At 45.4% G+C, this 27,714-nt stretch overlaps 1 protein-coding gene across 4 annotated transcripts; it reads left to right on the forward strand.

Moving 5' to 3' along the window:
• elf1 (E74-like ETS transcription factor 1) lies at window positions 1-27,246 on the forward strand. 4 transcript variants are annotated; one of them, XM_057042408.1, is made up of 10 exons: window positions 1-65; window positions 377-622; window positions 18,644-18,938; window positions 22,009-22,183; window positions 22,401-22,505; window positions 22,592-22,753; window positions 22,877-22,960; window positions 23,665-23,857; window positions 23,937-24,287; window positions 24,779-27,246. In XM_057042408.1, the coding sequence occupies exons 3-10, from the start codon at window positions 18,867-18,869 to the stop codon at window positions 25,563-25,565; spliced, it is 1,929 nt and encodes a 642-aa protein (XP_056898388.1). In that variant the 5' UTR covers window positions 1-65; window positions 377-622; window positions 18,644-18,866; the 3' UTR covers window positions 25,566-27,246. The 4 variants fall into 4 exon arrangements, with proteins under 4 accessions (XP_056898388.1, XP_056898386.1, XP_056898385.1 ...); XM_057042406.1 differs by having other exon boundaries at window positions 58-622; XM_057042405.1 differs by lacking the exons at window positions 1-65; window positions 377-622 and adding an exon at window positions 6,862-7,140.
• The last annotated feature ends 468 nt before the right edge of the window (window positions 27,247-27,714 follow it).

Raw genomic sequence — 27,714 nt, forward strand, 5'->3', positions numbered from 1 at the left:
CTTCCCGGAAGATGCCCCTTCTCCTGGTAGAGTCCATCCCTGCGCTAACGCCACAGACTACAAAGGTCAGCAAACACCACCTGCCACTGCGTTATGCTTTATTGAAGTAATTCTAAGAACTCCGCTTAAAAAGGCCACTTTAACCCAACTCTGATGGTCAGTGGTGTAAACGTCACCCGGTAGTTAGATTTTATTCCAGACGTCAACAACTACCGACGTAATTTATATTTATTTTTATTATCTTACGGGAAGAATCCAAACTTTCCCCCCATCTACACCGCCTTGCGGTTCGGGGGAACGTTTGTAAAAACTTCTCCCGACTCCGCCGGTTACTGCTCTGCCTCCGAGGTCTGATGACGGCTAAATCTTTTCCCAGGAAAATGTGACAAGCAGGAATTTCCCACCATCTGCGTGTGTCGGAGAAAAGTACCAGATTGTGCTCGGGAGCCCACTCGGACAGCAGCGGGAGGGTGAAGCGACCGGCGTGGAGATGGAATCGCGCCACCTTTAACCCTCCAGCTCGTCCCAGGTCTCATGATTTCTAACACGAATGGTCCGGACAACCGCTTATCTCCTCTGGAAGGGCAGAAATCACGCCATGCTGAGGACAACTTCTAAAAAAGTAAGTCAGATCTATTTGCAACTGGCTTTATAGCAGTCCATTTACCCTCCGTGGTGGTTTCCCCCTCTTAAAGTATTATTTTCTGGCGAAATAAAGCCTCCAATATTAAGCATTAATACCCCATTGTTTTATGTTATGTTTGACTTAGTGGCGTATTTATTACATGGAGCCCCCACCCGTCAAGGTTTATAAACCTACAGCAACAGAAGCATGACTGAACTCATATGATGTATTAGTTTTGCATCTGCTTTGCTGGCTGCTCCATAAATTACTGTGTCTCCCCTTTGTGTCTAGCCAGCATGTGACTATCCAGAGGCTGTGTGTGTGTGTGTGTGTGTGTGTGTGTGTGTGTGTGTGTGTGTGTGTGTGTGTGTGTGTGTGTGTGCGCGCCTGCATCAAATAGCAGTCACAATTACAAGAAGGAATTTTGAAAAGTACAATCTGATGTTATCTTTCCTCTGTGATAGGGCAATGGCCCTCAATCTCTGCCCCTTCTACACACACAAACACACACCCACCAAACAGTTAATGCCTTAAAAACTCATCTTTTTGCTGTTACTAAATACTGGTAAAGGATAACACTTTCTTGCCATTTTAAACTCCCGTGATGTAAAGGTTGCTAGGCGGTAAATGTTATAAAGGATAATTACACAAAGGGAAGCCATCTGCTTCCTCTGACTGACTCCCATGTCTCCGTGTTTGCCTGATGTTTACATTTTTGTGCTAAGATGCTTGTATCCTAGGACAGACAAACATAATCTCATTGGTTACCCAAAGTTGCTTCTTCTGGAGGAGATGGCTCCAACCAGGCAGTGAGGAGCTGGGAGCTGGGAGCTGAGGGGGGGTTCCAGGCATTCAGTTTGTCAGGGCCACTGTAGAAGCACACCCACCTTGTACTCCACTACATACGCAGCCTCTATGGTGGGAACTTTGGCAGAGGCTTGTGGATAATTTGAAACTTCAGTTCACTGAAAGCAATTACCCAGAACATGATTTTCCAAATATACCCCAGAGTGGGGTTGTCTTGCTAATTTTGGCCGCTTGTTTTTGAAGAATCCTGCTGCTCTCTCAGTCTTCTGTCTCTGCACCGGCGGCCTAAATGCTGCGAAAGGCTTTGGTCGTTTCTCTTTTTCTTTTTTCGTCTGACGATGAAGCATTCCTCTGTAGCTTTTATCATCCTCAGACAGCGATGCCACCGTCAGCAGTCTGAGCAGCTGAGGAGTGTGATGATTAGTAAGGACAACAATGGAGAGCTGTGCTGCGAGGAGCTCCTCAGACATCAGAAACCTTTGCAAAGATGTACCCGCCTGCCGTAATGGGCTGCTGGTTATTGATCTGTCTGTACAAAAAAAAATGATCTGAGATTCTATCCTTTTTAGAAAGCAGCACTCCGGTTTCACAAAGGCTTTCAGTGCTCTTGTAGGAGACAGGAATCCATATGTGGTAATAAATAAAGAAATATTGCCACCGTACTTGGGTTATCTTTTACAGGGAAATTCAGAAATAACGTGAGCTTGATGAGGAACTCCCGAAGGTCTGGAAAGCCTTTGCTGCTCTTTCCAAGCTCAAAATGACGGGTTCCTACCTGTGCGAGTATGTTTTGAGCCTCAGACAAACCACAAGATGGCAATGTTCATACTGTATGCTTTCCTCATAAAGAAAAAAAGAAGTAGAGGACTGAAACCTGAAATGACTTGCAGAAATACAGGAACCTTTTCACGAAAAGGGAAATAAAACTGCCTTACTTCCCGTTTTCACGTGCAGGAAAATGTCTCACACTGCCCTATTGTTCGTGGAGGGCTAGCAGGGAAAATGCTCTACCCAACCTTCCTTAATTATATGTATACTGTTGTTTTTTTCACCCCCTTTTTTTTGGATGAAGACCTTGAGTATCACCTTGCACCCTGTCGGATACGCCTGATTGCCGAGCAGCAGCGGCGAATGTCTGCCACTGGACATGATGTCATAGGGAAATTAGAGATGGGAAATTCCACCTGCAACCTCATTCCGCCTCGCTTGCAAGCATGTGACCGGGACGAGTCGTCCCGCCTTCTTTTTTCCCCCCATGAATCTGTGCATTGCTGTGATGTAATGCGGGGTTGTACACTATTTTTAGTGCACAAACGCCAACGACTGAGCTGTGTGCTTGGAATTTATTCCAAATGTCGGCAAGACTGAGAAGATAAGGCGGTTAGATTGAGTAAAGCCACCTAGCTTGAAAAACATCGGTTGGATTGCGACCTAGCCTCCACTCGTTAATATGGAAATCTTGACAGTGCGATTAAAGAAACGGTTGAAAACAAAAGAGGTGACATGTGTCTTGGCAGACAAAGAAGCCACTCCTCTAAAGTGAGACGTGGTGTAGGGCTACTGTTAGGTTGAGCCGTGACGTCACAAACACTGACAGAGGAGATCAGCGCTGCCTCTCTCAGCCCAGTGCAATATTCTTCTGGTTGCTGGTATTCATGCAGGTGCCACTTGACACAAGCCTGCCCCCCAAACAGTATAAAAGCAGCATTGACCTGGGTATTGACGTGGCTCGGACTTAACTCCTGCTTGTCAAGGCTCGGCCTGCTGACCTCAGGAGGCTGCACCAGCGAGCATGCACGGCAGAAGCTTCGAAGGCATGTCCTCTGGCCTGCCTGATCAAACACATCTGAGGACAAGCGAGGCGTGGTCACATTAAATCTTTGTGGAGGCGCTCTTATCGCACCATTCCCGAGTCTTTTTATACAGGAAGTGCCGTTGGTGGGGTTTAGGCTTATGGGAAACAATGCACAAAGGGGGGGGGGTTTATGGATCAAACAACAACCGCACCAAGGTCAGATCACCTCTGTGACACCTTGAAATGAGTCAACCATATTACTCAGATATTTATATAGTGCCACTGAGATAAGAAGTCAGTGATGTAAGCCTCATGACCTCGTCCTTTTATTTTATTTTTTTTAACCAGTGGGTCCAAGTGCTATTACTTGTTTGCTGGGTTTGACCGGTGCAACAACTTTTTAAAAACCAATTACTGCACAACCATTTACTGATTTTGACGCTTGTGGCCATTGCACAGCCAAGGCGTGAAGGTGCTGCTCTGCTGTCAAAAGACAACAATCTTCTCGTAGATGAGTCTGCAGACTGGACCTGTCAAAGCGAGCTGCCAGCACGTACACTTGCAATAGATACTGATATCATAGAGTATATTTCCAGTAGGCCCGGAGCTGCAGGTATTAGTTACTGCCTTCAGTGACCTAAACAGTGATTTGCTCAAGCCTCAGACTTTCACCATGTCTGCTCTTGTCTTGTTGATTTCCATTAGGAGCGCGATTCGTAACCCACAGTGATCAAATGCGAGGCTAATTGTCTCAGTCCAAGAATCCATTTGAAATCTGCACATATTGCATCCTACTTGTGCATCGGCCTCTTCTCAGCGGTCTCCCTGCGTGACTCGTGTTTTGAATAGGGTTGTTATGCACAGAATGAGGCGCCTTTATAGAGTTTTACCTCCACAAAGGTTGAGTCTGTGCGTCCACAGCCTCAGCCAGCCACCACTGTGAATCATCTCAGGATGTTGTTTTCGTAGGTGTCGACTAATTGAGCACACGGGCTAAAACAGCAAAGTCTGACCTCAGCCCGGTGGCATACCTGACAATAACCTCCATCGCCTGAGTCCATCCATCTCTTTTTATTCTTCTCTGTGCTGTGTTTTCTGCCGCACATCTCCTCAGTGGGGTTAATTATCCCGTCTTGCTTCTTAGCTCTTGTCCTGTTAGCTGGCCTTAGACGGCCTCTGCTGAAAGCGTCTGTCTTCTTCATTTGAGTGGCTGGAGCAGGCTTTAGATGACCTCCGAGCTTTACAAATAACTCTCTGCGTCCTCCAAAGACTGGCATATCTCATCCTGTCAAGGATCGCTTCGAAACGTTTGTGACAGCCGGTGCGGCAGTCGGCTCGCTCCAAATTTGTTGATATAAAAGCACCACATTAAAGAAGTTTTAAATTTGAAATAAAACAAGTTGTTTTCTCTTATAGCCTTATAATTATGATCTGAACAAGCACATGTAGGCGTTTGCAGCCTGTTGGTGGTTAAATGTAAAGGATTTACCACAGAAAATGGGGCCAGCGAGGCGTACTGGTCTTGTGGTTAGTGCTGTAGAACAGCCACCAAATGCTTCATCGTTCTATTTGTCCCGGAGGATCACGTGACTGTGCACTGGTCCAAGAACTCAATTACTTCAGATATTCTATCACCGTAAGACAAAACGCAGACACACGGTTCACAAGCGTTTTTGTCTTTCAACACTCAACCGTTTTTGCCCTGGAGCATAACTTTGCACTTAATGTTACAGAAGATGAACCAAACGATTCAGTTTGGCACAGTTTTTAAAATTATATTGCCGACGATGGTGCAAATTCATGCAGAAATAGAACAGGGTTTGTGATGTTAGTCCTTCCTGTAAATGATAATATAATGCTTGGTAAGTGCTGCCAGGTTTATCCAGTTGGGTGAAGGCTTCTCACACGTGTTGAATTCTCCCCAGTGTTCTGGAGGATGCCATAGTGGAGGAACAGGAGCCGCTTGTTTCGTCTCTGTTATGGGAGGCTGCGGCAGTGTTCTGCTGCTCTCCAGGTGCTTTCCACCACAGTTGTGCCATCCTGAGTCATGCATGCTTGATATCTGACCAGTAACCTACAAATTCTATAAATTACATTTTTATATTAAAACAAGGAACATTACTCTGTTACATCTTTACAGGAGGTGTTTCAGCTCATCTGTGGACATTTAAAGCTCATTTAAACTGTTTTTTTTTAAACTCTCGCACAGTTTTTTGGAATTCTACTGTCTCTGCAGAGCAGCTTGTCTTTTCTTACCAGAAGGGAGCATTTTTCTCCAAGGCTTCGAGGGTGGTGGACAGCGTTAGTAACGGGCTTGATAAACGGAGTTTGTTTGGTGTAACTTTCTTTCAAGGCAAAGCTATCAGTTGTGAACCAAGCAGAATTTCTTCACTGGCTTAAAATGTGGTAAACAGAGGTCAGGGGCAATAAGCGTCATAACCTCTGTGACATTTACTAACAATAAATATAGCTTGACGGGGTGCATTTAGCAGTAAATGCACATATGTGCAAAGAAAGAATACGTGCTCTCATCTCACCACAGACCAGTGCTTCCTGTTTGCTTCATAGCAATTTTTAATAAAGATTGTTATCGTGTATTGGGGCCTTGTCATACAGTATGTACTTGGGCTCTGACTAAATTCTCTTAAGGTGTCAAATGTCAAACACAGTTCAATCCATCCTGAATATCACTACCTCAAAATGGTGGGTCTTTTTTAAACGTTACATAGCACAGAAGAGTTTAAACTAATCATATTCAGATAAAAGTAGGTGCTAACCTACTGTGGTGCCAAGGATATGATGGGATTAAAATGAACTTCGTTATAAAAATAATGCCTGAAACTGGTTCTATAATGCTTGTAAGTTCAGTAAAAAAAAATAGAACATGCTTCTTCTATTAGCAACAAGATAATTTGGACATTCAAATCTATGCTTCATACCTCAGGTAAAGTTCAAATTAATCAAACTTATTTTAGTGCTATTGTCATGTAAAAAAGGTTTCGGGATGTGTGACGTTTGAATGATGTCCAGTGCAGATTCGTGTGCTGCATTAATTTGAGTGAAACTGTGCTCTCAGAAGGGGGGTTAGAAGCTCTCAGAAGGGGGTTTCAGTGATGAGTGAGGAGTGGAGGAAGGAGAGAATGTTGGGTGGTTAATGTGCCTCTATCTAACGCCATCCACTCTGCAGCTACGTTTCTTGAAGTGCTTCTCTCTTTGACATTGTGTTGTGAGGCCTGTGCAGGTCGAAGGTGGGCCGCTGAGCACAACTCATTGTAAAGGCTGGAACAAAACGCAGAGGTCTGAACTTTACTTCACAGCGTCAGTGGAGATTTTAATCGCCATTCAAGCCCCGCATTGTTTGGTCAAAGTCTAAAGAAAGTGCATACCTGTTCAATTGTTTACCTACAGCACTCCTGTGTCTCTGCAGAAGAAACCCGTCTGTCGTCTTTCAGCCTGTTTGAGGTGTGGTTCGCTGGTTGGGTCTCTTTGCTCTCCCCTCCCCCGCCGCAGCCCGGACCAATCCCACCTTCGGAAGACCTCACCTGAAATGATTTCCATATAGGGCTGATCCTTGCTGCTGATTGGCCAGGTGAAAGCGCTCTGCCTCAGGGCTCTCCTACCAATGGTGACACCACTGCATGACTCATAGGGAGAGGACAAGTTGCTCCACTACACTTCTCCTTTTTCTGCTTCAAACAGCAGCCATTTCATTGTCTTTTTTCTGCCCCTTTTACCATCTTGTTTTGCGGCTGTGAGAAAGAGGTGTAGGCTCGCCAGTGGTCCACAGCTTCACAAAGTTTAGCCCCCACTCTAAATGCACTCTGGATTACTCCCCGTTACTGCTTTTCTTTTCTGCTTATCACTTGTTCGGTTGCAATTATGGACGTTGTCACCCGAACCCTCCGCCTTTGAGGTTAGTGATGAATTATTCTTTGGGTTTTCACGTCAGCAAAAATAACGAGCGGGTATCTCTGAGAGGTTTTAGCTCCAAAATATAGTCATTTATAAAGTATCCTGCGAAGAAGGTTGTTTTGTTGAACAGCCACATATATCAGGTCCAACATGTTTACCGTCATTTGCGCTTACAAGTTAGCCGTGATGTCGCTATTAGCATACTTTATTTACTAAAGTTTTTTTTTCTTGTATTCTGCAGCCAATACAACTTTTAATACCCAAGTTTGTTAAGGAAAACAAGGGCTGTACAGTATACTCAATATTTCTATGTTAACCGTGCGTCAACTACATGTCAAAAGATTTCTCTCAATGTAGCAAATGATTTTACGACTTCACACTATCTGACTTTAAGTAATGGGCTTTCTAAAAACAAATCTGCCCCAACTGTAAAATGTATGTGTTTAATTTGGGCTTTTCTTTTATATATTGTTGCCTTATATGGTGTGGTGAAACCAGGGCGGGAACAAACCAAGCCCACAAGTATTTTTCATGGTACATTAATCTGCAACTACACTTTGTAGCGGCTACATATCACACCTGTATTTTTAGCTTTTTCAAATGATAAAATTCCCTATGGTGGATTGGTTTATTTCTCTCTGCAGGCGTTTCCAAACATACAGTGCTTTGAGCATCAAAACTTTCCATTTGCCAGAAGAGAATGTGGTTCATCTTGTCACGAAGAAGCCCACATTTCAATTGGACATCCCCCTTTAAAGATTGACCTTCACTAACTTTTTCCACCAAGCAGCCATTTACTCTGGCTAATGTGGCTGGCTAACCTTTTTTTCTTTTTGCAAAGTTCCATGTCACAGAGATAAAAGACCACTTCCTGTTTCACCAGAAATCAGCCCTATGCTCGTGCGTACCACTCATTTTGCACCGATTATATCGCAGAATAAATACTGGCTCAGTTTGAGCTACATCTTGAATTCACACCCACCTCCTGTCATCAGTAGTTATAGCAGCGGGCTACACAGGGTGCTGCAAATCCTGAGCGATAACATTATCTCTCCGTTTTTGGTTGCAGTTTTGCTGGCCTTTTCAGTGAATTGTTGAAACACGTCCTTCAATAATAGGTTTCTAATGCAGACTTGCTCTTTTGACCTGACGTGGAGTTCAGGCCACCAAGAACATACATGCCAAACTTTAAACAATCTTTGAAACTGGCCCTGCACATGCAGAGGTTTTTCATTTTTGGGGATGGTTGAGTTTGAGACAACACAGGGTTGTGTTTTTCTTTTCACTATACCCTCATTTGTATTGTAAATGAAGACCTCGGGTCTTGGAGGATGAAATCAGACTGTAGGTGCTGGTTAGTCAAGCTTTGTGTGTGGGTGTCATCTAGATCACATGGAGGCTGATAAAGAAAGGAGTGGGGGCTGGACAGTAGTGTCAGGTTGACTGTTCTCTGCAAAGTCAACAAGTCTTAGCGTGTAATTAGATCATTAGGGCTTGGGCAAAAATGAAAAAGAGTATGCAGAGAGGTGGGTGGAGGCTATTACTACAGTCCCGGCATGCTGAATTATGTTAAAAATGGAGGATCAATCAGTTTATATGAAAAGTTATCATTTTAACGATAGGTTTGCCCCCGGTTTCCATGGGAATTTCTTTGTTTCCTCTTTGCCCTCTCCACAAAACTGTGCATGGGATGGTTGGATGGAGGCCTCTAAATTGAAGAAGTAGCCTTGTGACAGGAAGCTTAAACTCTTCTGACCAACTGGGAAAAACTGGGTGGGGAGAGTTAATGTGTAACACACTCCTCTGCCCTAACGATTATTGTCAGCATGCCACTGAGCAAGGCAGGCATTGTGTCGCTGGGCGGGCTAAGCTCAGCGGGTTAGAACCTCTCCTGGATCCGTGCGAGCGCGTCACACATAAACTCCTCACACAAATCCTCCACTGCTGAATAAAGTTGCATTGATTGAGCAACCATTTTTACCGTGTTGCAACTATCTCATACTTGGAGCGTGCTGGGACTGGCACCCCATTCCTTTCGAACAACACGGCAGGCCAAACAGGTTATCATCGCAATTGACCATACAGTTCAGAGCTAGTTGTTCCATAATTAATTCCAAAACGTATGTGTTTCAGAGAGATATAGAGACAGAGAGAGAGAGAGACAGAGAGAGAGGGAGAGACAGAGAGAGAGAGTTCATATGAAAAAGAAAGAGATTATAGGTGGAATTACATGTCACACCTTTTGATAACACTCCTTATGCAACGTATCATGCGGGTCAGGGCACAGATTCTGTGCTGATTCATCCTCCAGGCTCCTTGGAGCATAGCTGTAAACACGGGACAGTGTTTCACCTCTGCATTACAAAGTATTCGTAGCTCAGTATTCCAAAATTTCTACTTTTTTGCCCATTTTCATGCACACATCCACCTATATCCACGGGCCTTCTTGGCAGATCCAGGGGGTCAAAGGTCAGCGTTGGGCAGGCGTGTCAAGTATATGACTTCACCCGGGTGCTTGTATCCCATGTCAACAGTCTTTTGTGAAAGAGTTCATCTTCTATTTGCAACAAAAACACAAATTCTAACTGATTGTTTAAGTGTGTAGCTCAGGAAAGATGTGCACGACGGTCGATTACGCAAAATATTTTCAACATCAGAATATGGTGTGAGCGCTGTAAAAAATAACTGATAAGAAAGAATGAGACTGGGCGGCTACCTCATAGAATTCAAAGAGAAACAGCTATTGCTGGTTTCATTTTTATCGCGCAGTTTAGCTGCTACCATATTTCTTTTTAAGGTTCTTAAACCAAAACGACCACAATATTTTCCACCAAGTGCAGTAAAATTATGTAAATTGTCACAGTAACCAACTGCAACGTGAAAATGCTGCTTCTTACTGGCGTGTAAGCAAAAAAAGAGTTTAATGTGAGTAATATTAAAGTACCCAGTTATGCACAGGTGCCTTAGTTGTACAGTTGTAGTTGTATTGCAGCCATATTTTATTCTAATTTCCATTTTTCATGATACAATTTCTCCTGCTACATAGCTCATGTGGGTGCAAACGGGTTTCTAGGGGTTTTTCTTTAATTTGCATCGGACTCAATGTGATGCAGTAAACCTCCTGTGCTGCTGAAGCCTTCTTTTGTTTCCGTCTGTTAAAATTCTGGTCATTTCTAATGTGTAAATGATGCAAACTGTGTGAGCATTAGTGTGAAAACACACTGACATTACTTTCCTGTTGCCGTTACAACACTTGCATGAGTCTTGAAAAATGGTGGAAATGTTGTAATGTGCGTAAAACCCAGCATCTTCTAGGGTTCACTGACATTCTATTATATTCATTTAGAGATCATTTTTGCTTTAATACATCGACACTTGCCACACGGACTCATCTTGACCAGGTACGGTGGAAAATCGATTTCCCACGTAGCACTGAAGGCTTTGGTCACAGACACAGAGATGCAGTGGTGCCTGTCAGGAAGCCTCAGCAGCAGCCACGGAAAGCTGGCCGTGCACGTAATGACTCCTGCTCAGAACAGAAATCCGCAGAAAAAGAAATCAATTCATGTTTTCTTTTGGTTTGTTTCGTTTGTGCAGTTTACTTCCCCTTGCTTTCTTTTTACCGTAGTCAAATATCTCTTCTTCCTTCTCTCATCTCCTCCCCTCAGTGTGTTCACAAGACGTTGGACTGTGATGGAGCTTGGCCGTTTAATCTGGCTAATGTTGTGCCTCCAAAAGCCACATCAATGAGAAGGATGGCGCAGTTTTAGGATAAATTTGTCACGGACAGCCGAAGCAGCCGAACCAAAGGTTTGACTGAATAACGCCACAAAAGGGGAACCTGAACCTGTCTGCAGTAATGACTGATACTGTAGTTTTAACTGTCCGGCCAACAGCAATTAAAACTGGAAACAAATTGCAAATCGTTTCATCGATCATGGCTGCCCACGTCTGCCAGCGCCGCCTCATTTACATCAAACCAACACTTTACTCTTCATTATGCATTTCCTTGACATTTGGGGAAATGTGCTTTCTTTCTTGGCGAGCGTTTGATGAGAAGATTGATGTCTCTATTAAAATTTTAGGCTCATTTTCCTCATGGGATCAGGCGTGAAAGAGCTGAATGCAAAACTACCGCAGTGGCAAAAGTATTAATTAAGCACGATTTCTGGAAACAGACCAGTGTATCACACTGGTGATAATCTGAATGAGGCCCACTCCTCTCTCTCCTTCTCTCACATCTTCACAAATCCTCTCCCTCCACTGGTTTCTAAGCAACAGACACTCCTTGTTTACCTTTGCGTTTTTGCATTGTGCTTCTCGTCTAATGCAGTCCGGGACCCTGGGGATGCTGGGACTGTCAGGCCTCCTATTCAAAGCAGGACCGAAGCTATAGGTCCGTCAATACCCGCCTTCCGATTAGGCTTCAAACTCTTTTGCAGCGTCCTATATATGATAGTTAATATGTTTAAACAGTTATGATACATAACCATCTTGTTTTGCGTTATCCTGCACCTCCTCCATTGCCTGATGATTGTAAAAGGGTGTATTTCATAAAGCCTACTCAAATATTGACTATGCTGGACAGGCTGTCCATATTCTTCCAGCACAAACAGGCATTTTGAAGCCTCCTTTTTTAATAAACCTGCCACAGCGACGAGCTGCACGGCGCTGTCATTACGATAAAGATGACGCTGTGATTCGCACCGATAGCAGCCTACTTTCCAGTAACATAGCAAGGCTTTGTCAGTAAGTATGTTGAAGTGTCAAGCAACGGCGCTACATGTGAATGTTGTAATTCCCTCAGCATGCGATCCAAACCCTTGTCAGGGCTATATGAGTTGTAATTTAGACGTGTTAGTTCAAGACTTAACAGTTTTTGGCCCCGTTTGAAGAATGCATCTGAGATCTCGCAACGTAGCGGCTCAGCGCTTCTTTCCCGGCATTCAGCAATGGGACACTTAGTGGCTTCCAGATTAGATAAAGACATTGGACAGTGATACCTAATTCCACACTGATCCAGTATCCAATTGTGTGAAATCAGATAAGCTCTGAGAGGAGGGGGGGTAAGCTGTCTTGATATGAGTGGTTCCATCAGGCTGGATTTACAGAGGGATCAGACGAGAAGCTGACTTAGTCCTTATTAGCTTTTAAACTCAAGGTTGATCTATGGAAATTTATTTTCTAAAGCCCTATTAGGCCCTTCTGTATATAAATGAAGCTATGCAAGACCAACAGCCATATTGTCCACATTGTCTGTGATAAAGTCCAGTCCAGATTTAAAAGTGCAACTCTTTTTGCAGCCTTATTTTTGTGGGTAGTCACAAGCAGGACGTGGCCTTTTTTAATGTGGTCGGTTTCAGATGTGTTGGGAAATTGGAAGAAAGTCTGACCAGCTGCTTGCAAAACAACCACAACCAAAATAATCCAAATGCATGACAAACCAGAGAAAAATCAGGCTGTCTCATCGCTTGATTGTATTCCCATATGATTGTGATGTGTGCTGCATGCCTGCATGACTATCGGTAGACATGAGTCCTCTTGTGCCTAGACCTGTTTGGTATGCACCCTCTTCTGCAAGAGCCACTACCTGATTCCCGGTCTGGGCTCAGATTTGAAGCCCTGAGAGTTCAGACCTCCGTTCGCTGAAGGACCCACTTGGTTCCGCCAATCCTGGCGCGGAAAGTATCCTGGGACATTTTTGGACAGCGTATGTGCCCCAAATGGAATTTCATCTTTTTAGAATCTTGTGTGGGAAATTACATAACAGTAATGCTGCTTCATTGGTAAATTAATGCACTTTGGAGTTTCAGAACGTTGTTGCTTCACTTGTTTCCACTCAAGTTGCTCCTCTTCTGGTTCTGTGCTGCCATATAATGAGCATGTACACATTACCATAATGTAAAGGTTTTAAGGTACGCATCATCTGTTTCTGAAGGTGAGTCTAAAAGAGTGGCAGCAAGTCCAGAAGCCATTTAAATTTATTGGCGTGTTTTCCACGTTGCAGATGTGCTGACCTCCTCTGCGCTGACCTCCTCTCCAGTGTTTGTATAAGAGGAGAAAACATAGCTTTACTCTCACAAATTGCTTCCACGCAGTCTGGACGATGACCACCCATGGTTTTAATCCTTGAATTTTTCCTCTTTCTTTTAATATTGCATTTGGAAAAATTGGCTTTACAGTTGATCTGATAATTTAGAAAGAGTAGATCTATTAGAGTTAGGATGAAACACTTCTGATGGTTTGGTTTTTCCACATGTGTTACTTAACTGAACTCTGACATAAACTATAAAACTTGCACATCTTGTTTGGGGCTTTTTGGAGCTTTCACCACTCGGTTGAGAGGTCTGGCCTCAGACCTGCACCTCTGCATTTTTCTTTCCTTTATAAATAAAAAACACCCACCACCTTTAATGTTGCTCACTATCACTGATTTAACTTTAACACTGGATATTAGAGCTCCAACTGTGACTTCTATGTGCGTTTACTTGAACATACAACTACAAAGTTTCAACGGTTCTGATTCTTTCTAAAACTTCAACTGCAATTTCCTGTTCTGTTTTCACAAGTTCGATGGTTCTTCCCACCCAGGACATGTGGCCTCTTGCCACATGATAGAAATAGACGAGTGTGGTTAAGTTCTCATAAATGAACTGAGAGCTGTTAAAAGATCTTTTTCTTGAGTAATCTCTTAATGATAGAGTGATATGGCTCTTTAAAATAAAATAAAAATGTTGTTAATATTGTTGATAATAAATGGTGTGTTTGTGATAAAGTGGGAAAATGCTCCTGCAGGTCATAGAACCTATTTCTGTGATGAACTCATCTGTTGTCTCAAACTACAAATGAAAAGAGTGTGACAGGAACCATGCAGCATTTTATGAGAGACTTTGTCAAACCAGCTCATGAGGCCAAGTTAGGATGTTTCAAGACACAAGCACACACACACACGCACACACACACACACACACACACACATGGGTATGGGTGCGAGTGTGTGTGAAGATGGTTAGTAAGGCTGTCTGTGTTTGCATGCCTTGTGTCAGCAGAGTGGGGGAGAGTCATCTGCAACTGCAAATGTCAGGTGTGGCTTCCAGAGCCCCTATGTGAGCCTTTAATCACGCACCGCTCTCATTGGACGAGGCCAGGGCAGCAGAACTCAAAGCATCAGGCTGGTATCTTGGTTCAGTCTGCGTCTGCGTCTGCGTCTGCAGTTATCAGCCTTGTCTTCATCAAAGTTCACTCTTGTTCGCACGATTTATTGTGTTGATTCTGACACTACCTGCACAACGAGAGTAGTTTAGCTTGAGGAGGAAAGAGGGGGAGTTGTTAAGTTTCCACTCATATACAGAGGAAGAACCTGTCTTCTGAATGTGGTTTAACAGACAGGAAGCAGCAGAAAAGTACTGCTCAGCGATGCTGTTCCTGCGAGTGCAAAATTCACAGGTCAGTTTGTGGGTGATTTTTTTTTAGTTTTTTTTTTAACTTCTTCTGCACTTTGAAAGCAGCTCTTTGGAAGAGCATTCTGCACAGAAGACATCCTAACCTCCCAGCAGGGTTTGCCCCGGCTGATATGAAAGAACAGAGCATAAAACGCAGTAGAATCTGTTGTCAGGGGAGCTTTAGTAGCCTTTTACTGGCCAGGCTTCATCAGTTCTCTGTCCCACAGACACTGAGTAATAATCTTCCATATAACTTTACAGTTAATCGGTTGCTGCATGTTAACAGTTATCACACGAGTCCTGTGCCCGAGTGGAAAAGTACAGGTTTGTAGTCGATGAGATTAAATTCCAATCCTCTTTTAAAAGCGTGGGATGTTTTCCTTCCTTCTCTTCATTGCCCTGGACAGATCTGAGTGCCTCCTTCTTCCAGATGGGCACAGTGATTGTTGACTTGAACTCGGGGGTTTCTGAGGCCTCCTGTGGTGCAGCTGCGCACTATAAGCCTGCGCTTGTGCCAGCCTCCGTGCCTGTTTCTGCCATTTTAGCACACGCATGGCGTCACGTGGAAGCTGAAGAGAAAGCTTCTGTTTGTTCGGCTCCATAAAGCCCAGTTTGGGAAAAAAAACTGCTGTGATGATCTGTATTGTGCAAGGGTGCACGGAGAGAATGTGCACAAAACAGTTTTTATGGTGCTGATGTAGTTAAAAACCACTTCTTTGTTTTTGTCCGCTGTTGATGCAAATCCTTAATTACTGGCTTTTCCAGCTCTGGAGACCTTCTCAAATATGATAACCAAATCATCAAGTCATGTTTTTCCTTTGCCTGGATGTCCGTCTTTAACTCAGCACTCAAAGTGCTGCTCTCACACGGTACCATCTGCAAATTAGCATGCCCAAAAGGGAAGCCTGTTGTCCAGAAGTGATGACCGAGATCCTCTGACGCTCATGTGGGTTATCAAAGTGCTCCAGGAATGAGCTCCAGCTTTGTATCACTGAGTCATTTCCTTTACAGGAACCAAGAGTATCCTGCAAAAACAGCCCGTCTCTGCTGACGGTCTTTCAATAATATGCCAGAGTTGAGCACACACATTGTCTGCCACCGTGCACTGAACTTTGCTAGACGTCTCGACCCTCCATCTCGCTGAAATATCTGTTTCCAAGCTGGTTGAAGCACAGTCATGCTTATGCATGTTCCTAAACTGTTGCAAAGAATTTGGATTTATCCGCATCTTATCTTTGGATTTTTACTAGCCTGTTCTGTTTATACCTGTGTGGGAAAAACATTTAAAATACCAGGAATACCAGGAATACCGTCGCCTGACATTTTCAGCCCGGCTCACCCGAAGTTGCGCCAAAACAAAATAACATGTTTGTAACTTGAGCTTTAAAAAAATGACTGATAAGTCAAGTTTGTCCTGGTACCTTTTTTTTTGGGGGGGAGATTTTTCAATGTTTCTACTCACCACATTCAGGGTGAGTCATTGCATAGTCATTCAATTGGCTTAAATTACCTCCTTTCATGGTCAGCAATGAGCTCAGCTGAAGAGACTGAAGCGGGGGAAGTAGGGCCTTCTGGGAATGCTCCATTTGTTCATGAATCCTGCGTCTAATTGGTTGTTATTGGGACTGGCAGTCACCATGTTGTAGGGGTGGAGCAGGCCAGTGTTTGCTGTCTGCTGCACGCCAGGCTGTTATGTGAAAGACAGCTGGAAGGGCCAGAGGACACCGATCAATAATCACATCCCAGTGATCAGAGACAGCGGCTGTCTGTCAGCTGTCAATAACACTTCATTTTAGGTTTCCAAACTATAGCTACATCAAATGGGTTACAGAAATGAGATACAGCTGCACAAAGAGGTGGACATTTTTTGGATGATTAAGCAAAAATTTGAGTGATTTTCACCTGATTTCTGTAGTTGAAATCCGCACCAGGAGACCACTGACCCAGAGAAACTGCCGGACTGATAAGAATTTGGCAGTTAAGGTTTAACAATTTTACGGTCGAATAAGAGGATTGACCGGGCTAGCTTTTAATCCTCTAAATATCAAAGATCAACTGCATCGTCAACATGTTTCTTTTGGTTCTTATTCCAAGGGAACAGACAGCGGGGGTTGTCAGTGTCCTTGTTTTGATTAGCTGATGATGGATGACTTGAGTCACGCGTCGACATTTTAGGATGTGAAATCAAGTTTACTGGCCCAAGATTACATCAAATTAAAGGAGCCTGGCTCTCCCCATCGCAGCGCCCCATCAAAATGTAGATGCATAACAAAACAAGCATATAGAATATTACATGCAGTTAATGAAAAACATATGGCTCCAACATGAATGCAAACATTAATAACACCATATCTGGTTATGCAATGTTTGCTGATCTGGAGTCATTAATTGATAATAGAGAAACATTACATCAGTGTTGACTCAATGACGTGTTATCGAGTGCCTCATTAAATTGGGGGGGGGGGGGGGGTTATGACGCACAACACATGTTTTTGGGTGGGTAAAAACTGGGGAGTCCGCAGATACGCCATAGCAAAATGCTTGACTCTGTCTTAAGGTGGACACACCCAGAACAAGTCACAGGCAGTCTATTTGCTCCGAGGACTATTTCTGTATTGACTAACATCCCAGTAAAGTCCCTCCCTTCCTCTCTCCCTCCTTCCCTCGCTCGCTCCACAGTCCTCCTCCTCTTCTCTCCTCGGTGACGTATGAAATGCAGCTACGATCCAGCCGCTGTGCCGGGACAAGGCAGCTGTTGTCATGCGTCTGTGGGTAGTATGCACGCTGCGTCAGACTAATGGCTGACTCGCTCCCATCCCTGCCCGCTGTCAGCGCTCTGCCAACTGGGCCGTCCAGATCACTGATGCAGTGGCTCCAGGGATGTGACAGAAGACGCATTTAAACATCCCACCGTGGATGTGGCGGACGGGGAGCTTGTCACGCCAATAGATTCACAGTGCCTTTGTCTAATTCAAGACCGTTTTTTGTTTCTCCGCATTTAATAATAAATGTGCTGATGGTGCATAGAGGGCATAAATATTAGACTCTGACATCCTGTTTTTAGTGCCTCAGACAGAGGGGATAGAGTGACAGATCGCTTTCCCTCTTAAAAAAGTGCGACTTGTTCAATCACCGCGAGAGATGAGGGTTTCTGCAGATACGGTCGATGCGTGCATGACGTACACACAGCCACGTCCACCCGCCGATATCTCCAGCCCTCTGCGCTGGTCTGCTTTGGCCTGTCATTCTCTCCCCTGCACGATAAACATGACCTGAGCTGCAGACGGATGACAGCAGCATCTGTGGGGGAGAGGTGGCGGCTTAGACTCATTTCTTTCCAGGCTCCAGGAACCGTTTTCTGTCTGGATGCAAAGCAGATATGTTAACTCGATTTCAAATTTCTCTCTCTCGCGTCCTCTCCCGCCTCCCCCGCCCTTCAAAACACAATTGTGCCTGGTATGCAACTCCGTCAGTCACACAGGCATTTCAAAGCAAATAAGCTCCACCCTGCAGCAGTGGAAAAAGCAGGGATGGTGTGTTTGTGTTCAGGGGGTTTACTCAGCGTTGCCATCTCTTCCTTCTTCACTGCTGCCAGCAGTTAAGACACTGTTGGAATAGAGGGATGGGGGAGTTGTGGCCCAAGGGGGCTTGGGGGGTGGGGGGGGGGTCCATTTTTTCATTGTAACAGCAGCCCCTCCCATCCTTTGGCTCTCAACCCTGCCTTTGGGTATCAGGTTGTCGGGACACGCCTCAGAGAGACACTCACAACATGACCACCAGTATCCCACCCCCGCAGCCCCCCCGCCCCAAGGGACAGGCACAGGAGGGTTTCCAAGACATCACCAAGAGTGATCTCTTATGTGTATGTGTGCGTCTCTCTTTAGAGGGAGCGTTTGTTCTGACCCCCTCCACCTCCTCATGTGGCAGCCCCCTTGTGAGTTTGTTTTGGGCATCTCTCAGAGGCAGCTATGAAATCTAATGAAAGCTCTAATGAATGTGACTCTGCGACTGATCCTGAACTGTCTCCTGACATTTCTTCCAATGTGTTTTCATCTGTTTCAGGTGTAGATGCTCCAGGCACAGCGGGACCCAGCCTCCGTGTCAGAGAGGGACGAGGCTGCTCCCACCTGGGCCAGCGTGCTCTTCTAATGGTCTCCCTCTTGCACTGAGATTGCAAACTTCCTAAATTAAAGAACAGGAGGACTCTGTTTTGTGTTCAAACGCACAGAAAAGGAACTAGGAGTGTGTTGGGACATTTAGGGGCCACTCGCTGAACTCCACCGCCATGACAACCGCAGTCCAGCCCAGTGAACTGGTCTTTGAATTTGCCAGCAACGGGATGGATGAAATCAACCAGGTGAGGCGCTCCGTGCATTCATTTCAGTGCTTGTAAGGCTTGTCAGAGAAGAGTAGACTGAACCTCTGTCAACAGTGAAATCACTGGGGTAGGACGGGCTGTAATCTACCCAGGCGGGCAAAGGGGAGGATGGAGCATAGAGGAGGTCTGGGAAGAGGAACACGGGCAGCTGGGAGCACAGAAATGGAAAGATTGAGAAATGTGCTGGGAGGTTAGGGTGTGTGGGAGGGAGAGGGAGGGTGGGGCCTGGCCTTGAGTGTGTTTATGGCGCAGAGGTTACAGTGCTCGCATGCTACGTGAACTTGTGCCTAGGTATCTTTTCTTTGCTTAGTCATTGTGAAGTTATCCTATTCCATACCTGTGTGTGAATCTTGTGGAGAAAGCTTGATTCTAAGTGTTTACGTGCACTGGTATCTGTGTGTGTGTTGTCACTGGATCCCTGAATAGTGCAGTTCAGGCCTAACCTGACAGACCAGTTACCAGGCTGCTAAGGGGATTGGATAAACCAGCCGAAAGGCCTGGCGTTGTTCCAGTTCTGCAGTTTTAGTTCTAGTTGCACCCACTTGGCTGGTTATTCAAGCAGTACATCCCTATTTGAAAAATCTCAACAAACACCCCCCAAACAGTGAAATGCAGACACAAAGCAACACCCATGTTTTCATTTGTAATTGTGCCGAAACTTTCAAAGATTTATTCTGGCCACAATAAAGCTAGCAAAAGTCATAGAGGTGCTTATGTAATGCTTAGCCACGTTATATGGGTTTCTAAGTCAATAAGAAGCTCCCCAACCTGTGTTTAATGCAATGAGTTCAGCTCGATTCGGAGCTTTCTGCATCTCAACTCAATTAGGACCAGATCTAAAAACTAATAAAAGAGGGAAACAGTGGAAGCAAAAAGATGTTTAGCTCACTCAGTGATGAATGGAGCAGTGGGCGGTGATGGAAATAATGCGTTCAATTTATGAGAATATTGATGGTGGTTGGGTTTTAATGTGACAGGGAAGGTGAAGGGGAACAGAGTAGAGTGTGTTAATACTTGGTGTGTGTGTGTGTGTGTGTGTGTGTGTTTGGGGGGGGGGGGTCAACTTAAACAGTTGTTCATTTCAAAGGGAGAATGGGGAAGTTAGAAATGCAAATGGCTGATTTCTATCACTGTTGTTCCCCTGCTGCATAAACTGTATGCTGACAAAGACAGGAAGATGTTTGATATTGTTTTCTAGACCTCAGGATGCTGCACACACTCTGCACAACTTCAGGTTTATAGCTAACTTGCAGATTGCAACAGTTCAAGTTGCTTATCACCACTTGGAGAACAGGGTAATGTGGCTTGGTGGTGTTTTGGGGAAAACAGAATCCAGTTAGCACAAAAACAATGACAGAGACAGCGTTTTCGAGCATCTTGTGCGCTCACCAGAGTGCGTGGGATTCAAACGCTGTGGTCGACGGGAGGAGGGGCTGCTGATGCAGGAGTCGAGCAGACCATTAGTCTTTGTTTGCATGCATACTTGACTGTCACTCAAGGCCGACAAACATCTAACTTCAGACGAGGAGGCAGGGCAAACATCAGTTTAGGTATCCAAAACTTTGTCTGGCTCATATGAATGGGAAAACATCCCATGTATGTGAGACATTGCTATCGTCTGTAGTCAAAGCAGGGATCTCTGGTAAAAACACAGCAAACATGTAATGAATTTGAGGCTCCAGCACCCCCCATGGCCCTGATATGGAAGCATAAAAAGTATTTGGTGTCCACGATAAGTCACAGATGGTGCATTAATCCTGTCTGCTACATTAGAGGCTAACATGCTAATTAACACATCCAAATAACGACCCACTCTGTTAGGCTCCGGGTTAAACTGTAGCCAATATGAGCCTGTATCCATGGACTCCATTGCCACCCAATCCCACCCCCACGGCCCTGAGCCCAGACACCAGTATGCCCCAGAGGTTCAAACTAACAATGAGCTCTTGTGTGAAGGGACAGATAAGCCTTTATCACACTCTACCTGCTACACCTTTTCTCTGTCCTGGCCCACTTTTAATCACCTAATGACTTTAAGAAGCCAGCATCGCCATTCAGAAAGTAATATTAGCAGGTTAAAAGAGGCAACATAATTATTTGTTCCCTGACTGGTTTAGTGGCATGCATTTCCAGTTATGCTTGGATTCAGTTGCTCCTGTCCTCCCATTAAGAAACACGCACACTTGCTGTATCAAGCATAACAGTGCTGCTAAGGTAAACATTCGCTGAAAAAGGTCCCTCTGTCAGCATCTTTAGGCTGCTCTGGAGTCGCGTTTGACACAGATGCAGGAGAAATGACCCTGAGACAGTTTTCAAGTGTAGTCTGCTGCCATCTTCTGGTGGTCAGTTGACTCTGAGCTATCACGTGCCAGAGCATGTGCCATGACCTTTTAATTTAAAACCATGAAAAGCACCCAGCTAAGAGCCTTGGCGAACGTTTGTCCAAAGGACTGGATCGTCTCTGTGTTATTGCCTTTGACATGGGCCTAGTTCCCAGTGAACACTCATCACTAAGTTGTTGCTCCTCTCCGGTACGTCCAGTTCGACCACTCGTTCCCAAACTCCAGCAATACCCTTTGTCCCTTTGCTACTTCTCACTTCATGCCTGAAATGAAGCAGCAGGATTTCAATTCCCAGTGCAGTCCGGGGCGTGATCAAGGTGGCACTTTCCTGCGATACATGATTGATCATTAACATTCATTTGGGTTTATACAATTTCTGCGCATAAGATTAACTCCTCAGGAGAAGTAGGCCAAGCAGCTGGTTCCTGTCTTCCTCAGCAGGTCCCTGTGGAGCTCCCCAACACCTCAGAAATGAGCTTTCCTTCATGCTATGTGCCTCCACATTGGCATAATATCAACACGAATCCACACCATTTTTCTTGAGGAAATTGAAAATATCCAGGGATCGCATCTGACTGTAACATTTAACATGCATCACTGTTTGTACCGCTTACACTGTGGGGTAATTAAACTTGTTATTATTGCATGCACAGTGTACGCATGTCTGTCTCTAAATCCTGTCCTCTCTCCCTCTGCTCTGTGTTCAGCTCGATGACCCGTCAGTATTCCCAGCGGTGATCGTCGAGCAGGTGCCCGCCACTGACCTCCTGCAGGTCTATTCAGGCCTGGAGTCCGATGAGGTGGCCAATGGCATCATGGTGGACACCGCCCACCACGTAGTGGAGGAGCCCTCCATGCTGGTGGGAGGGGTCAACCTGTCCGGTAGGGATGATTCTGTGGTTTAAACCCACTGAAGTTTGCATACAAAATAAAGACCACAGCATACAAGAGGCATTTGTTTTCCAATCATAAATAAATTAAAGGTGATTTATTAGTTATTTGTTCAATCAATTGCTTTTTTAGACACCAAAATAAAATCACACCATACAGTTAGTTGTGTGTGTGGGTTATATTCATGGAGTTGTTGTGTGTTGGACAGAAACAGCCGTCTCAGGTCCAGAAGACAGCATGGAGACAAACGAAGCTGCAGCAGCTCTCCTCAACATGGAATCTCCAAACAACATTTTAGATGAGAAGCGCATGAGTAAGCCATCTTTATTATTCTAAATTCCAGCTTCCGATGGCTGGTGATGACACTCGTGTGCTCTGCTTTTTAATTTTCCTCTGAAGTTCACACCTATGGCACTCTGCTGGAGTCTGACCTGACATACACCCCTCTGAGGCCTGACCAGATGGACAACAGCGGCCTTGACATGTCCCTGGACGAGGACACTTCATCCATGGATGAGATAGCACAAAAATGTTCCTTGAAACCGCAGAAAAAAACCAAAGGTGACGACCACGCCACCCCCGCCTCCCTCTTACCTCGTTAGCGATCTCAGCATCGCCTTTAATTAGATGATTTCACAGTCACCTTTACCCTCACATAATGACACCTTTGGTTTTGAATCACAGTGCGGAAGCCTCGGGCGGCGCGTCCCTGCTCCCCCATTTCCACCCCGAACTTGCCTCTCAGGAAGAAGAGCAAAGAGGGCAAAGGTAAGCCTCGCTAACTGCTCCCCTTTTCTGTAACGAGCCTATAAAAATCAAGGTCTGTCCTGCGTGCGTTCGTCCTCCCGCTGTGGAGCGTGCAAACAACAGTCTTGAACCTCAGAGGTCCGTTGGGGGTTGAGCTAATGGATGAGGAGTTTTACCGGGAAACACAAGCGACTGCAGGCTGGAGGGCACAGTGATGCCAATCCTTATTTCACCATATAGTGTGACACGGAGAGGAGGGGTGGGGCCACTGGGGACAGAAGGTTCATGTGCATGCATATACATCACCCTGTCAGGTTGTCTGGGATTGGGGTGACTTCTGGGAGCTCCACTGTTTATATTCACCTCTGGCCAAATGAGAGGAACCCACTTCAGGCCTGGGATAATTAATTTCACTCGAGGAGAAGTGACATATCAGCTGTTAAAGGATGAGCAGTCGCTCTGTTTAACACCCACGGCTAAAGTAAAGAACTTAAATAGGTAACAGAATTTGGCTGTGTCTTTTTCTAGCCCTTTAAACGTTTGCATTTTGGAGGCAAATATGCATTTCACAAGTTAAATCCCGCTGTTATAGGAGATTTCACTCTACCTCAGAGCCACAGAAAAGCATTTATATAAATCTGTCTCTATGGGCAGATTATTTAAGATGGAAAGAGCTTTTATTTTAAAGGCAAATAGCATTCAATTTATTTCTTTTCCATCTGTAGGCAACACAATCTACCTGTGGGAATTTCTCCTGGCACTCCTGCAAGATAAAAACACCTGTCCCAAATACATTAAGTGGACGCAGCGGGAGAAAGGCATTTTCAAACTGGTGGACTCGAAAGCGGTTTCAAAGCTGTGGGGCAAACACAAGAACAAGCCTGACATGAACTATGAGACCATGGGCAGAGCTCTCAGGTAAATGGGCCAATCCATTAAACGAAGCTAAGGGCAGGTATGAATGAGGAGTGATGATGACACATGCTTTCTGCTGCAGGTATTACTATCAGAGAGGCATCCTGGCTAAAGTGGAGGGGCAGCGCCTCGTGTATCAGTTCAAGGAAATGCCAGCCGATCTGGTGGTGATCGAGGACGAGGAGGCGGGCTGTGACGGCAACGGTAACTACGGAAATCAGAAATCAACCAACGGGCGTTCTGTGATGCGTGGGTCAAAAGGGCAGGGGCGGGCTCACGGCCAACACCACATGTCAGCAAAACAGATGAAGAAGGAGCCCAACGATGAGCTTCTGTACCAGGAAACCAACGGGGGACACGCCGAGCAGCTCCTGCAGAATATGCTGCAGGCCAACCAGGGGTCGGTCGTCCATGACCCGGCTCATGTCATGAGGTAGGAGACTAGCAGGAGGAGCGTGCAGTCTGTGGACCAAACGTCTCTCTCTTCTTATTACATCAATTTCCATGGGAGGCTGTCGAGCTACAGGCTCATTTGAAGCCACAAACAACAGTCAAAAGCTGAGAAAATTTTAAATAACCCTTTGGGTTGAAGGCAAACTAACAATAATCCTTCTCATTTTGGTTGATGTCAGAGGTTTATGGGCCCAGCTCTTCGGCTGTATTTGCTTTGTTTACTATACATTTTTTGCACTTAATTCTTCCATTTATGTGCGACTAAGAATAATGATTTGTGCAGCACTGCTGACAACAGCGTTTGTTAAACTAATGGAGTTATTAGTGTTGATGTTTAGCATGCTAGCTGCGTGCTGGGTAACTCACTCAGGAGGGTTCCATTAACAACATAGTCTGCAAACTGATAATTTGGTTGTGAAACCTCAGCCCGTGAAGAAACTCATAGGGATTCTGTTCCTCGTGTGCTCTCAGGTCCATCACCACACCTGCATCACTTCCTGTGGTCCTGACTGGCTCGCTGCAGTCAGTTCCGCTCACCACTGTCCTAGCCAACGGGGACACCAGCCACTGCTCGCCGCCTCAGGTCATTCTCCACGCCATACCCTCTGCTGCAGCAGGCGACAAAGACGTGCTCACCATCCAGGCGGCCTCACTGTCCGGCGACGGCGGCGGCCTTCAGGACGGCCTCCATCACCAGCTCCTGGTCACCAGTCTGGGCCCCTCCACCACCGCTTCCTCCTGCACTTCTCCTCCTGGGATTATTAGTTCCACGGCGTCGAGCCTCAACGGCCTCCCTCGTCTGGTCACCATCAACACGACCTGCGGGCAGACCATGGTGGCGCAGCAGCCCGGCACTGTAATAGCCACCGTGCTGAAATCTAGTGACCTGTCAGGGTTCCACGTTAAAGAGGAGCTCCTGGACCAGAGCTACTTCCACTCGATGGTGAACGGCGATCCGTCACTGGCTGCAAACGCATTCGAGAAGGAGGAGATCGAAGCTGGGGAAGCTGAGCTGCGGTATAGGACTATGATTGTTGATGTCAATCAGAGCCAGGAGGCCTTATGTGAAAATATAATGAATGGACATTCCTCCCAGAGCAGCCCCGGTGAGGGTCTCACTCCTGTGGAGGAGCTGGAGGTGCGGGGGGAGATGTCCCTCCAGGCTGAACAGGGAATTAAGGGCCTGCATGAGCTGCCACTATCTGTCCAACTCCCTGCAAACTTTATCCAAATAAAGACGGAACCCACGGAGGCCTAAACCCTGCACGCTACCAAAGGTGACCATTCAATCCACAGATCTGACCCCGGAGCAGCACGAGGGACCTCTCGGTAAAACGCTTTAAAGGGCCGGTCAGCTCAGCCTCAGGATCTATCATTGCTCACAAATTCCTCAACCATGTGCCTAATTTTAAAAATCAAGGGAGTGTTTATTACAGAACATTAGACAAGCCAGATATCAGCGTCTGCCAAATGTGCCAGTTAGTCATTTTCTTACCTTACATCTTACTGGACCGTCTTTAAGGAGGCGAAGACAACAAACCAAACCTGTGTACTGGATGCCAAAATGTACGGATCACACTCGGAACATGCAGCGAATGAAAGCGTGTGTGTGGTTCTCCCCTTTTTTTTTTTTAACGTCACATTTTCATTTTGGAGAGTGCCTTACAGGAAATTCAGACAGCCCAAGGCTTTTGTTGGACATGTCTAGGAAGTAAAACAGACTCGATGACACCGAAGACTCATTTATTTTCCGATAAACAAAATAAATTTTGCCTTCACTCTCTTGTTTGTGGCCTTAAAACTTTGAGTTACTGTGGAAACGTTGTGGACAGTTGAAAAACGCCTGTATAGAGCTGTAGACTGTGGCATAAAGAATATGCAGGAAAATACAGCCTCGGATATAGATATTCTTATAATATACATATATCTTTAATGGCCATGGCAAATTTGCAAAGTTATTTATTTTGTGGATTCTAAATTCTGTATAAAAAGGCACATATTTACATGTGTAAAAATGAGGGAACGTTAATAGCAGGAAACCTACTTGGTATTTTTTTAAGACCTGTTTTTCATTTGTATAGCATTCCATATTTTGAGCTTTCGTATTTTGTTGCATTTTAAACTTGTGTGACACGTTTATTATTTCACTGTTTGACTCTTTTAGAGAATTCCTGCGTTGTGTCTGGTTTTAACATGTAATGACTGTGGTTAGAATTCTTTCCTCCTTGGCCTATATGCCTGTAAAAACAAAAATGCCTCAGTCATTACCAACATCTGGCCCCTTCCTTTTCATTCCCGCTTCCTGTCCCGCTCTGGGGGTCAGCCCAGGCCGGTCCTTCTTTATTTGCTGGCCCATTTTGTCGTGGACCTTTCGGGGAAGCCACGCCCCCCCCCCCACCCCAACCCCTAAGCAGTGCTGTCATGGATGACGCCATATTGAGCTCAAGTAGAATCGCAGCTAAATTGGTTGGAATTTCCAGCTGAGGTGTGGCTGCAGACTGAGGACAGGCCGACCTCTCAGCTCATAGGGATGGGTGTTTAATGCTGCCCCCCCCCCCCCCCCCCCCCCCCCACCGACACACCGCCCTTTCGGGCTCTGGGTCTGCAAAGACACTCTGAATGTACACCTATTAATAGCTTCTGAAATACACACATACATATGCAGGTGTTGACAATCATGAATTACACTGGGTTGTATTTGCGTCAGAGATTTTCCGTCTTAAAAAGCAGATTTTTTCCCCCTTTATTTTCTTGATGTATATATTCGCACATCTGCTCGGCATTTTTCTAAAAGCACTGTAGATGATGAGGTATATTTCCTTGTGTTCGGTTGATACTCTCGCATTGGGTTGTCAGGTCCCTACCTGTGCTGAACATATAATAGATTTTTAAGGAAAAAAAATTCAGTCTACTTAATTAAAAGCAAAATCTTTACACGACGTCGTCTTTATTTGTCTCCACAGTGGTTTTGAACTCACGCGTTGCACTTTTGATGGTCACAGAGTCAAACGGGGCTTGAAGGGGGGAGGAAAAGCTACCGGGTCCGTCGGCTCCCCCAGGTTGAGAGCACTGGTTCTCCAGCTGTGGGTGGATGGACACATCAGCATGTGACATGCCCGCTGTTGTCAACGCTGTGCTCAGAAGTGTGTATGTGTTTTTGTGTAAGGAGGTGTGTGTGGGGGGGCGGGCGTGCACTGGCTTAGATTGACAGCATGTGCATCTTGTGGGTCAGGACGGCAGCGTGGCGAGGATGAAGAAAAGCGCCTGGCAGCTGGACGTGTCTACACCCACATGCACAGCTGTATTTGATGCCATGGGGCGAACACACGCACGCACACACACGCACACACACGCACACACATCCTTGGCCACCCCTGGAAAGCATCCTCTCAACCTTTTGCAGATAA

Source organism: Takifugu flavidus, chromosome 9 (assembly GCF_003711565.1).
Source record: "Takifugu flavidus isolate HTHZ2018 chromosome 9, ASM371156v2, whole genome shotgun sequence".
In the NCBI taxonomy this organism is placed as follows: Eukaryota; Metazoa; Chordata; class Actinopteri; order Tetraodontiformes; family Tetraodontidae; genus Takifugu; species Takifugu flavidus.

Bases quoted from the DNA above. Each gene is read 5' to 3' on its own strand.
- elf1 (XM_057042408.1), top strand. From the start codon at position 18,867: ATGACAACCGCAGTCCAGCCCAGTGAACTGGTCTTTGAATTTGCCAGC. The intron at 22,506-22,591 runs GTAAGCCATCTT...TTTCCTCTGAAG, and splicing joins TTTAGATGAGAAGCGCATGA to TTCACACCTATGGCACTCTG. The intron at 22,754-22,876 runs GTGACGACCACG...TTTGAATCACAG, and splicing joins ACCGCAGAAAAAAACCAAAG to TGCGGAAGCCTCGGGCGGCG.